The sequence below is a fragment of the Ciconia boyciana genome, chromosome 2 (assembly GCF_034638445.1).
Source record: "Ciconia boyciana chromosome 2, ASM3463844v1, whole genome shotgun sequence".
Classification (NCBI taxonomy): domain Eukaryota; kingdom Metazoa; phylum Chordata; class Aves; order Ciconiiformes; family Ciconiidae; genus Ciconia; species Ciconia boyciana.
Window position 1 is genome coordinate 126903852 of NC_132935.1, and position 13788 is coordinate 126917639.

At 41.7% G+C, this 13788-nt stretch overlaps 1 protein-coding gene across 1 annotated transcript in view; it reads left to right on the forward strand.

The window, feature by feature from the left end:
- Positions 1-3497: 3497 nt before the first annotated feature.
- ZNF385D (zinc finger protein 385D) overlaps positions 3498-13788 on the forward strand; it is a 442063-nt gene continuing 431772 nt past the window's right edge. Inside the window, exon 1 of the mRNA XM_072853997.1 lies at positions 3498-3652. Coding sequence (XP_072710098.1) covers positions 3550-3652 — 103 coding nt within the window. The 5' untranslated portion in view covers positions 3498-3549. The remainder of the gene's footprint in view (positions 3653-13788) is intronic.

The window sequence follows — 13788 nt, forward strand, 5'->3', positions numbered from 1 at the left end:
CTGCTTTATCACAGCTTTGCACCTGCACAAAGCAGAGGAGGCAGCTGCAGGCAGGTAAGTTAGCCCAGCAAAAAGATGCTTGTGGTTATTCTGCTTTCGTCTGGTTTGTACAAAATCACCTGCATATTTACATAATGAATTATGACCTGGAGGCATCTTCTGGAGGGACACAGATTCCCATATTGAATGTGAAGTGGTGCTATGCAAGGAATCATTTTGTGATTTGGTGTCATTTTGTGAAGTGCTTTTCTACGCCACCTAGCTTTCCTCTGTTTGGCCAGGTCAGGAGAAGGCAGGTATCTTTGGTACCAAAAGACAGTAAGAGGAAATTCATGTCAATGGTAAATTACAAGCATGTTGCCAGTAATTTTTGGACTGGAGGGTGAGAAGGGGCAGAACTGCCTTGGGGATTCTAGATAAGAGCTGGATTGCTACCATGGACTGAGCTGAAGCCTTACAAATTTGAGGTCATGTCCTCAGAAGGTACTGTGTATTCCCCTTTCCAAAGGAAGCAAGTATAATAATTTCAGTACTGAGAAATGGTGCTGTTGGAAATTCTTCCATATTATTCTTAGGTAAAACAACAGATGCCTAAGCAAAAAAAGCAAGTATGGCAATGCTCCTATTTGTGAAGGTCTGAATAAGTCAGTTCAGTATAAGCAAAATTTAGAACACGTATTCAAATCACCAGTCTGTTTAATGTGTCTATGCAAAGAACAAGTTAAACAGAGAGATATGACATCCAAATACTCCTTCGCCAGTGGAAAAACAGCCCCAAGTTAATACATGAGAACAGTTATACATCTTCACCATTAAATGAGCAGAAAACATAAACAAGAATAAACAAAAATTAGCCTGCAACTTATGATGCTACACTAAGGGAATGACAGTATGATACATAGAGGTATCATATACCATTTCAGTATTATCATTTTATGATATCTGTACCTTTTCTTTTCAACAGAGGCTGCTCATATTCTCCATTACACCTTTTGTCGGCATATGATGAATAAGTGTGATGGTCCTTTAAATCACAGCTACTAGACTATACAATAATATTTAAGAAGACTCTTGTGTCTTTCACTCCTTTGGAAAAAAAAAAAAAAAAGAAAAAGGAAAGTTATTAAATGTTGATCATGGAAAAATCAATCTTTCAAGAAGGGGTTGCGAATATATTTTTTCAGCTGTGGAAGTTTCTGCAAAAATACCTCTTTGCACAAAGACAAATTTAAGGGTGTAAGGTTGGTATAAGTCTTTTTTGCTTTTTTCCTATTTATTAAACCTGTTCTGGAATACTAGTTCTACATACAACTATTGCAGACTTTTTCTTCTGCTCACTAATTCCTTGTTTTATATGCTATATATTTTTGTATCATTTAAAAACATTGCTCTCTACAAAACTTTTTTATGCCCTGTTCTTAATTTGCATTCCAACTAATTGCTGTAGGAGTTTCATATTGTTTGCAAAAGGAGATATATCTCCAGATGTATTTTCTTTTGTTTTTCTTTCTGCCTCCTCCTCTGTGTAAATACTATTATAAAAGTACATTTAACAAAAGACTATTCACTATAAAAAACATCCTCATGTAGAACAGCAGTGACATGATACACCACACACCCACTTGTGTAGTCTTTACCAATAACAACAGAAACAGGATCAAGTGATAGAAATATATGTGATTTAAATCAGTCGTTTTGGGAGTGTATTTATTCAAGATCCTTCAAGCGGAGATGAATAGCAGGTTTCTAAATGTGATATTATGAGGGTAAGCAAATGAGTCATTATTTGTATTATAGTGCAATAGAGTTGGGCAAGAACAGCACTACAAGAGGGAATAAGCAGTCATATCTAACTGTTTATTCTATTACATTCATCACCACGGGGTGTATCTGTACACGTCAGGTCAAGGTCAGTGATCCTTGTTCACATGAATCATTCTCAGTGCTAATGAAAACCACCCCTGAGGCAGCGTGTTCAAACACCAACAGCTTCAGCAGACGACCACATCGGACTGACGCACTTCTGCGAGCCAGAATTCACAGGTGAGGCGGACTGGCTGGGAGGAATTCAGGGCTTAGGATGGATAACGGATTAGCAGATGCTGCTGGAGGAGATCAGCGTTGGAGAAAAGGGGGAGAATTTTTAACTAGAGGACAAAACAGTGCTGTTGTGTTGCAGGCAATGGCTCCTTTACACCTTGGCTGTTTGAATTTCTAAGCCAAAGAGAGTCTTTCAAAAACAAAGAACAATAAAAAAGCAACTTGGTTCTGAGTCAGTTTCCAAAGAATAAGTTTTAAAGTTATGATAACAATGAATCCTCATTATCTTTTTCCACAAGCTTCTTCAAGTCAAGGAAACAGAGATGGAATACAGTAACACAGGAAGGAGGTTTTATTTTCCTTTTTTTTTTTTTTTTTCCAAAAGAAGGATCAGTACAACTTCTGCATACATTTTCTCTGCATTTCAAAGTGTCCAGATAGAAAGAAGGATATGCCTGGTGGAGGTGTTGACGATATATAGATATATATGTACATGAAAAATTAAAAGTCAACTGTGGAATACCTTTTCAGGGCTGTTGCATTGAGTGCTATAATTTGACATACCGGTGGATTTATTATCAAGCTTACAAACAAAAGTTATGCACATTATTTGTACTTAGGAAACATACTGCACTGCCAAAGCCTCAGGACTGCAACTGCATTTCAAACTATTTTTTCTTGCCTGAAAATTGCTAATATTCCGTCTCTCTGTGCCTCTAACTTTTTAATCACTACATCTGATTTTAAAAGACAGCAATTTTCGGAGACTATTACGTTTCTTACATTGCAATGATCCGTTTAGAGCAGTTTTGGAGGCCCCACGCCAAAGCAAGGGGAGGAAGGCGATGGCGGGGGAGGCCCCGGGGCTCTGGCGAGGACGCGGGTGCTCCGCGGAGGTGAGGGAGGCAGGCTGCTGTCTCACCACACATGGGCTTGTGGGAAGTGGGAATCTCAGGTTGAGTTACTCATCGTTATGGAGTCAGGAGTGTGCAGAACCAATGATTTTGGTGGCAGGAGGTAACGTACACATGTTTTTCAGCGAGGCTGCTGTAGGAGGACTTGCCGGTGGGCAGGAGGAGGTTTTACGCCGAGGACTGGCATTTCCCAAGTGTGGAAGCCTTCTGGTCCCGGGAGCCCACCGCCGCCTCCTCTGGTGTTCTCCCTCCCCACGGTACGAACGGGGGGCTGCCGCCGCTCTGACCCCCCCGCAGACCGCGGCGGCGCACGGACGCGGCCGGGCAGGGGGCCAAGCGCCGGCCCCGCCGCTCCGCAGGCCGCCCCGAGTGAGCGAGGCGGGGGGCGCGGGGCGCGGGGCGGTGCTGCCCGGCGCTCCGCGCTGCCCGCCCGCCCGCGCTGATTGACACCGGGCCGGGCGGAGGCGGGCCCGCCGGGACCGCGCCGCTCCCTCCCGCCCGCCGCCGCCGAGGCGCGGGTCCCGCGCTCCCCGGCCGCCCCCGCGCTCTCCCCGCCAGGCTCGGCGCGGCGGTGCGCGGCGCGGCCCCCCGCGGCATGGCCGGCTCGCTGGGCAGGGGGGCGGCGTGCTGGCGGATGCGGAGCGCGGCGGGCGGCAGGAAGGAGAAGCCGCCGGGCGGCAAGCCCCAGCCGCGGCACGGTAAGGGGGCGGCCGCGGCGGGGCTCGGCGGGGCGCGCACCGAGGTGGGACGGGGAGCCCCGAGGTCCGTGCGGGGCACCCCCGAGGTCCGTGCGGGGCACCCCCGAGGCCAACTTGTCTGTGACTTGTTTTGCCCGCTCGGCTCCTCTGGGGCAGGAGGATCTTCTTTTCCTTTCCCCCTCAGCGGGTGCGAGGGGAGGCGAGCTCCCTGCGCCCAAACTCCGCGGAGCTGCGCCTCATGCCTTTCATTTACCACACGCCGAGGCTAGGGGAGAGGGATAGTGTTGGCGTGCGTTTTGGCATCTCGCTTTGGTAGCGGCTTCTTTGATTGTTGCAGAAAGCATTTGCAGCCTGGCAAACGCCAGTGAATCTGGGAAGAGTCCTCGAAATCTTTTTTGGCTTGCATCTGGCTGGTCTTAATGCCCGGGGAGCACTGTTAAAAATACTTGCCCTGTGTGCTCTTGTCCCCCCCTTAATTGTTGGGGGAGGTAAATGCTCTCTTCCAGGGCTAAGCAGCAGGCAAACAGTTCTTCCAAAACGAGATCCTGACTTTGAAAACGTAGAAGGGAATGGTGTCACACGAACTATTGAAAACAAGTGGTCAGGTTTGTGACCTGTTGTGTGCTGAACGGTGAATGCGGTTACTCAGAGCCAAATCTGTCATGTACCGTTTCCTTACTGTACCGCTTGGCTGTCACTGTTGTCTGCTTTGATGAACAAACCCAACTGCTTGTGGAGGTACGGTCGCAGTGTCTGGAAATCTCCCTAGAATTTGTTCTAGCTGTGCGTTCCGCGTGGTTTTTAAACCTGCTGTTTGGGTAAGTGTGTTTGCAGAAGTCTCTGACCTAACCCCTCAAGGGTAAAGTAACCGTTTAAGTTGTGTTTGAGTTCTGCTTTAATTCGTGCTTGTTGGTTGTTGGATATGTCAGTCCCCAAAGTAACTTTGTGCCTTTTCCAGAGAAAATAATTTGGCTGAGGGAGTAATTTGCACTCTTCACAAGTATACAGAGAGCTGTAACGCACGCAGTAATCTTGACGACAAAGGTGTTGGGATGACGCTGAGCCTGGCGTCTTAGGCGACGGCGTTCTGAAGAAGGTGCTTGCTATGAAAGTAATACCCCCAAGTGCAGGTCTGAAATGAAGGAAAACTAGAAGTTGCTTCTCCCACCGTCACCTGGATATTTCTGAGCTAGAGTGATTTTGCAGCCACACCTCCTTTTCTCTTTTGCTTGTTTGTGCCTCTTTCATAAGGCAAAGAGGAAACAGACTAAAAGAGTCTGAGTGAAGGTTTTGTCAGTGGGTATCAAAAAAGCTCTAAAATAAATGACTATGCAAGAAAGGAAGTGTTATTCAGTTAGAGAATAAAAGTGTCTGTTTAAAAATACTTGTAAATATTTATCCTGTTAATTCTGAGTATAATGCTGGTAGTTGGGAATAACTTGCATGAAAAAGAGTTTTGGGATCCCTTTAAGTTATATACCAGTTATTTATGGGTGTTATACAGTAGCTAGGCACATAGACCAAAATCCTGGATGCAATGAAGTTGGTGGGAATTTTGCCACTGACGTGAGAAGAGCCAGACTTGAACCCACAGACGGTGTGGTGTGAGGTGTTGGGCCAAACTGAAAACCTTTGGCTGATACAGCTATGCAATTATGGCAAAGGTTATAGTACTGCAGTATGCTGCCATGATTAAAGGATTATCAAAGTAGCTCTACCATAAATTAGTTAATTTAGGGAGATATTTTATAACTCGGTTCCAATTGAGCTTAACAAAAAGGTGTGGTATGCTTCAGTCTGTCAGAGTTGCTTCTTATAAATGTTTTGTCAAGTATCATGTGACAATTCTCATTTAAGTAATTACTGTAACAACATGGAACACTAAATTACACTGCAGAACATATAGTTTGCATCCCAGTTAATTTTCAACTGTGCTTGGAGGATAATCACTCTTTCTGCTGTACTGTCTTTGCAAGGTGCACTGGACTTATTTACCAGGTCATTTGCTGTCCGTTAACAGCTCCAAATGTAAGGTAAAAACAAAATTAGACCTAATTGGTATATCCCTAATACTGATTGTGTGCTACAGGGAGATTTTTGGGGAGAGAAAAAGTCTAGTATTACTTTAGCATGCTTCTTAAATTTTCAAAGTTACAGAAACACTCTGTTTTCCAAGAGTGGACTGAAGTAAATTTCGGCTTTTGTAGACAGTATTGACCATTTCATGCAAGAATGGAAAATTTACTTAAAATGTTCAATCTAAAGCATTACAGGGGTTATAAGTAAGACATACCTAAAAGTAAAATTGTGGTATGTGAGCTGTCAGCAATTTTTAACTAGCAAACAGACTTATAGGTTTGACTCATTCATACATGCATGAGTGCAATTATCAAAGTGAAGTGAGAACTATTCACAAGAGAACTGGGAGGTATCGGAAGTATGAAGTACTTTCAATTTAGGGAAGTAATGCTATTCTTTCCTGTTCTCTTTTTGCTGCAAAACCATTTCAATGGACCACCAACCCATTTTGGTAAAAAGTGGCATAGCTCTATGGATCTCAATGGCACTGCTATGATTGACACCAAGATGAAGACCAAGCACAAGATTTCTGTATGAGTTTTGATTCAGATATGTTTATGTGGGCATCACTTAAGGGTGTAAACTGGCAGGGTGCATATTGAGTTGTGAACTCCTGAGCAAACCTGCTGTTTAACTGAGTCAAGTTACAAGTATTTGCCAGTTTTGACATTCTTCTCACCTTTTATATGAGTAATTATAGAGACTTTTCTGTACTTTTCAAATGTTTTAAAACACAAATATGAAATTTTCCCTGTGATCTCATGTGCAGAAGTTCTTGTTTTACACTTCTTGTAGTTTCATACCGTGTAAAGCAATGTAAAGTAGGACTAGCATTTCCACCCATTGTGGTCTAGACAGTAAATGAAGTCTTTGTCAAGACTCCAGCAAAAAGTTCAAGATCCTGTTAAGATGATGAATATTAACGGTCTTGTAAAAAGCCTGTTTTTAAATGATTTAATGTTGGGTTAGCGTTGGCACCTTACCTATAAAATCTCCCAAGAGCTTGAAAACCTAGATGGATGGCTACAGCCAGAATTCTATTACAGATACTCTCTAAGCAGAAGATGTTAAGGAGTAGCACAATGGAAACCACAGTGTAAATCAACTAGTATTTTACTGTACTGCTTAAGAAAACTTTGAAATACTTGTATGAAAAAATCTCCTCCCTTGAGGAATAGATACAGAAAGTTTGTGACCAGAAGTTGTGAAAAAGAAAGATGTTTTAAGTTACTTGACACCACCAAAAATAACTCCTGGAGAGAAAGCAATATTTTATATCCCTTTTTAAAGCTATGTGAAAGTTTTGTACTGGAAAAGTAGTTCTGCATCCTTAGTATTAAAACAATTACTAGGGGAAAATAGCACAAGTAAATAGTGCTGGATGTACGTGTAGGAGTGTGTGTGTACACATAGGTGATATTTTAGACAGGAAATTATTACTTCTTAATTTATTTGATTTTTTTCCTTTTTTTTTTTTTTTTTTTTAAACTGCTCACAAAATGTGCCAAATTTAGGCTGGGGAGTGGAAGTCCTCTGTGCTTCAGCCAGCACAATGAAATCAGTTGGGATCATGCCCAGGTAGGCTGGATAAATAAATGTGAGCTGTAGCAACACAGACCTCTCTTTCACCTGGACCCACTGACTAATTGTAGTCTTCACCTGTCTAGAGCTGTCACAGAACAAGAAAAAAACGATTGTCTCAATTTCTGTTTGGTGTTTATTCCATCTGAGTGTAATGGAAAGGTTGTAGCGTGGTAAGTGTAGAAGTCAGCATATTATCGCTCCAGAGAAGTGGACTCCTCTAACTGTGTTGAACTGATGGAATAATGGGGAGGGAGGGAAAAAAACTACAAACCTGTCTGTTGTTTTCCTGTTGTATAAGCTTAGATGTATGCACTTATGCTAATGACTTCTGGTTGCTACTGGACTGGACTAATTCCACAGTTGATAGCAGGGAAATGAAGTTGTGCTTGAGCTTTCCAGTGTCAGATGTTCTCATCTTCACACATTTCTTCTTGAAATATTCAAGAATGTGCTTCAGTATTTTCTCTTGGCTTGTTCCTTTTTTCCTTCTCTGTCTCCTGGGAAATAATGTTCTTGGTCATATTGAGGTAGTCATAACCAAATCTTCTGTTTTGCTGGAGGCGTAGTTCTCTACGCCTCACTTTTTACATGTGGCTTATTGTAGTATTTGTAAAAGTAAATGTCTGAAATTCATGTAGGCGTTTTGATATATATATATATATTTATATATATGTAAAAATCTGCTTAATACAAAAGAATAGAAGTTTTCTTCTTGAAGTAGGTAAACCTCTTTTCTGTGATCAGCTGCAATAATTTGCAAGTAGACTTTAAATCTTAAACCATTTTTCTAGGCTATATGTTCAGAAAGTGTGAATATTGATGTTATTTCTACTTAGATCTACTAACACTTTGATGTCTCAGCCACTTTTGGGGTCTCACTAGTCAGTGAGTGTGTGTTTGCCATGTGTAATGCAGACCTTGTTTTGAAAGCCATGCCTTCACAGCAAATGGATGGGTAAAGGGTTGGACCTGGAGAGCAAGAAGGGTTGGTTTACCAAACATTTTAACTTGCTTAGCATTTTCCTTGATGTAAGTTCCAGCTGATACCTCTTTACTTATCTTAATCAGCCTATATACATAATAGCTGCAGCTTCTTAAAGAACTTGTCTGATTTAGGAGTTAAGTTCCATTGTGTGTATGTTTTGGGTTATTTTCTGTTGTTTTGGGTTTTTTTGTTTTTGTTTTTCAAATTAGTTCACAATGGCGTTACTGTAAAAAAGGTAATACTCTTCATGGCCAGAAATGTGCATGATAAAACCAGTAGATACCTGTTACATGGCTGTATGTGCCTTTTTCCCCTTAGTTCATGGAAGAGGTTATTTATGATACTGGTAAAACCTAGCGTTACAACTTGCACAGTTAGAAGTAAGTAATCAGAGCTACAAATCCATGGATTATTCTAAATTTGAATTTACAATAGAATGACAAACCCACCATCTAGATCTTAGAAGCAGACTCCAAATACAGTTTTATGATATTCATTTAAATCTAATTTTGGCACAGAAATGTAGTGAAGAAACCAAGGACTTCCCCTCCATTCCATAACCAGATTTATTTTTCTGACCTTTTTTTAGAGAAGATTTGGAGAGTTTTAATCAGACAGAGGTCACAAATGACTTTGCTCAGAGACACAACGTGTGCTTTAAAAGGGGAAAAAAAAAAATCACTTTCCTGATAATTTGGCTCCTGTTTTTTAAAATTGTGAAGCTAGGTGAAATGATTACTCTGACAGAACTATAGAAACTATCTCATTTTAGTACGTTCTGAAGTATTTTATATTTTGAGTAACCCTGGCTCAGGGGCATTTTATACTCGCATCTGGAAGTTTCCAGTCTTAGTATTCAGTTTAGTGTCTCTGTCTTTGTCTTTCCATTTAGCCTTGCCATGTTATAACAATGAATCATCTTGTCCATTAACTAAAGTTGGAATGTCTGTTTATGCACTGAATTTGTTTCATCATGTCGCCATAATAACTGATCGGAACTGTGGCAACTCTGACTGCTTTCCCATATGTATTTGGGCTGGACTTTACACAGTGCTGTTCTGAGCAGCAGAAGGATAAGCCATCACAAAACCTGGGATATCTTTATCCTCTTAGGATTCAACCTCTCTTTCTCATGAAACTGTAGGGCAGCATTTTCATATTCTGTCTCTATGTATACGAAATCGGGTAGAGGCTGTAGTATTTCCAATGATACAAAATCATAGCAGAGTTGCAACACACATATATGTGTAACAGTTAAACCAGGAATGTTGTTACTGTAGCTTCACTGTGATGTGTTCTGTTTTGTTGATGGATTTTAAATTAGTGCTGATTAAAATATTGAAGCATTAAATAAAAAGTGAAACAAAACTATAGTGGCATTCCTTGATTAATTTAATAATGTTAATAGAGCAGAGAAGTGACACAGTGCAAATGAAAGGGCCACGTGGCAGGGAGGCTATGCCAGCAGATGCAAATTCACACCTTTTGCCATGTGAGTGGGCTCGCAGATAGCACTCTGGTTGCTATTTAAGCAGACTGTTTTGCAAATAAATGTTCTTTTGTTAAAAAGGCATTTTACACTGGCTGTACCTTGACTCATAGCATGTAGCCTTAACTTACTTTGTGGTGGTATCATGGAAATGATTTTCTTTATTTCCATGAAAAAAACAATTTTGTTGCATTTGGAAGGTAAATACTGAAGGATCTGCTTAATAAATAAAACTAAAATGTTGTGTAAAACATATGTGTTCTTTTTAAGATGGCTTTGTGATCTTTTCTTGTGCACTGTGATGTCTAAGAATATTTTTGTGTGCTCTCTATGACCAATTTTCATTAAGAGATGTTGATGCTACATTGCTGTGGAAAGGATGGAAAAGTAGAAATGAGGAGTAGGAATCAGTGGGTAGAACCTTCTCCTGAAGGCAGATTAAAGTAGAACTGTTAGTTTGTGATAACGAACCCAAGAGCCTGTGGAAAGAAGTGAGAAAAAAGACTTGTTATTGTCAATGACTGCATTGAGCTCTGCTGTACAAACCATTCCAGTATTTTGTTCAATACTTATCACTCTGAAGCTCTGAAACTACGGGGCTGTCTAAACTGCTGGCATTTGTAGTGAGGGGGAGGAATGGGAGGTTGAGAAGAGATACTCTTTCTCCAGAAGCTGGATTGAGTAAATTTGCGTAGTATAACCAGGTGTTCTCACCATGTTCTTCTTTTTGTCTCATAGTCGCTGTGGTTTCATGTGAGAGGTCATGGTTGCTGCTAGACAAGAAGTGGGCGTGAGTAAAATTTTTTAGGATGTAAGTGAGAGGAGGTTCTGTAATGAGAAGCTGTAAGCAGAAGGATCGAGGCACCCTTGCGATGCATTCACATCAGTCAGGATCACGAAGCAGATGAGTTGCTGTGTTCTGTGCTGGGCAGAATGTCTCCGGGCTTCTGCATAATTTTTAAATATAAGACATCCTGATAATGACATCTCAACGTCTTTAATATATGGCTTATGATGTTCAAGCCTGAGTTAGAGGGGATGGGAACGCAATCTTCAATTTTCATTTACGCTAGAGGTGTCAATTTTTGGCTGTCTAGCTATTTGGAATTCCAAGAGATATTCAGGTCTGCAAATCCATTTAAAAACTGGAGGAAAATGGTCTTTAGAACACAAGAAATGCTTTAGGAAAACACGGTCTTTTCCAGTCTGGATGACATTGGACTTCTGTAGATTCTCTGTGGCAGGCTGCTCCCAGTCCAGGTATTGATTTCAGTTAACATTGAAGTAGCCTGAGGGATGGTCAGTTGTTTGTGTTAATGGTACAGCTGGGTGCAGCCTAAATTGCTTCAAGCCTTTGGCCTACCAAGGCAAGTTTGGACAAAGCAAAAAAGAATTTGCCACTGGTTTTATTCATTGTGCAACAGGAGGATGTCTTGTTATTTTTCGCCAAGAAGTGGTAATGGCCTGATCAGAATAGGAGCATATTTTGGTGTTTTTTTTGTGTCTTGTCTTTGTTTTCTTAATGTCCGGGCTGAGAAGCTAGTCCCAGCTCAAATACTTTACTTTTTGGGAGAGGGCTATATTACAAACGTAAAGGTGGGAAAAGGATCACCTTGCAGAAACTGTAGTGATTGGAGTGAGATTCTAATCTTGGAATGACTTGATCTTGTGGGATGTAGCCGTGTGCTGTACGCACTATATCAGTCGGTGAGCTTATTTTCTAGGCTTTTTGAATTCTTCTGTTTTGCCACTTGTTCCAGGGACTGAAGCACACAAATGTTCTCATGGAAGTGATGATTAAGTGACACCTGAGAGTTTTTCAGAGTTCTTAATAGCTTTGAGCAGTTTTTCCATTGCAGGGAGCGTAAATCTGAAGATGCATCTTGGATCATGGCTAGCTTTTTTCCCCTATCTTATTCCTGTAGCACCATGATGCCAATTTGATGGTAGATGGACATTTTTAGCCAATGGCTTTTGTATTCTGCAAACTGAAACTCTATTTTACTCCTTTCTCAGTGTGAAAAGAGGAAAGTTGCAAAATTCTTTATTGGTATCGTATTACAATAATATGTGACTTTTTTTTTTCCAATCAAGTTAAAATATTTAGATCCATTAAGTTCTGGTTATATTCAGCATATCTAGTGGAAACTTGAGGAATGCATAGGATAATTCAGGTTGGAAGGGTCCTAAGGAAGGTCTCTAGTCCAGTCTCCTGATCTGTGTCGGCTGTGAGATCAGATGAGGTTGCTCAGGGCTTTCTTCAGTCCAGTCTTGAAAACATACAAGGAAGGAGAATGCAGAAAATCTGCAACTGGTTACTTTTTCACAAGTCGAAATTCAAAATCGAGCCTGAAAACTTTGGAAAAGTGGGAGTTCCAGGTAACGGCCCTGTCTTCCTAGGAGTCAGGCCCAAGAGTAAGTGGTGCTAAAATGATTCCACTGATGATCTGAAGTATCACTTGCAAAACATAGTGCAAACTGCCTCATTTTAGGATGTTCCAGAAAAGATACCATAGAAAGCTGATCATTTGCTTATATGCATGGCTCTCTGAATAAAAAGAGTGGTAACTATTCCTAGGCTTGCAGTCTGTTATCAGAGTGAACCTAGAAACATAGTAACTTTTTGAGAAATACAGAAGAGTGTATCTGACCAGGTGTCTGACCCTGCAACTGTCCATTGCATAAATCAGAAGTGCAGGTAAGATTTTGTGACAAGATGGGTCTTGGCAACTTGAGTAATTGAAATGTTCCAGTGTAGTTATAGCACAGAGGTCTCTGGTCATTATGGAAAAGTCTGAAAGATAATGCTTTGCTGTTTGTTTTGGTGGGTTTTTTTCTGTTTCTTTTTTTTTTTTTTTAACAGGGGTGAGGGTTTCAGTCTTCAGACCACTCTGTTTTGCTTTGTCTCTTCCTTAACTATGCTGAGCTTGTATCCCATACGCATTGGACTTGACTTAGAGGTCCGGAGTGAATATGCATTTCTACCTTTTACTCTCTTCTAGAGTAAGACCACCAATCTCTGGTATACCTCTTTTCAACAGTGTTGAAGGAAGAAGACTAGTGTTGGATCTCTTTAAGTGTTGTCTGCCTGGATTCCTGCACCATGCTCTGTAGCAGAGGCCATTTCACTAGGTTCTGTTAGTAGAAAGCTTATGTGCCTCTTGGCCCTGGACTTGCTGGGTAGTTGCCCACAAATCTGTAGAAGTAAATATAAGCTCAGTGTATTCTTATGAATCATCCAGTCCTCTAGTCCAAATCAGATTTAAAAAAAAAAAAAAAAGATATTAAAGTTATTAAAATTGTCCATGAACCAAACATTCTGCATTTCAGTGAACTCTAACTGCACTTCTTGAACTCTGCAGCCAAGAGCAAGGAAGCCATAACCAAATTGTAGCTTCAGGCCCGATGTTCACTGAACACATTTGTGAACATCAGGACCCTTTCACAAACTTTCTGGGGTCTGTCTCTGGCTTCTTTGGCAAGGAGTCTGGAACCCTGATGGTCCTGTTAGATCTGGGCTCCCAGTGCTCTCTGGGTGCCAGCTTTGGGGCAGTAGCATGGCTACGTGCTCTGAGGCTCCACAGGCCACCCTGCCAGCAGTTGTTGGTTGACAGCCGCCTGAATATGAGCCAGCAGTGTGCCCAGGTGGCCAAGAAAGCCAATGGCATCCTGGCTTGTATCAAAAATAGCACGGCCAGCGGGAGTAGGGAAGTGATCGTGCCCCTGTACTTGGCACTGGTGAGGCCGCACCTCGAATCCTGTGTTCAGTTTTGGGCCCCTCACTACAAGAGAGACATTGAGGTGCTGGAGTGTGTCCAGAGAAGGGCAACGAAGCTGGTGAAGGCTCTGGAGCACAAGTCTTATGAGGATCGGCTGAGGGAACTGGGGGTGTTTAGCCTGGAGGAGTGGAGGCTGAGGGGAGACCTTATTGCTCTCTACAAGTACCTGAAAGGAGGTTGTAGAGAGGTGGGGGTTGGTCTCTTCTCCCAAGTAACGAGT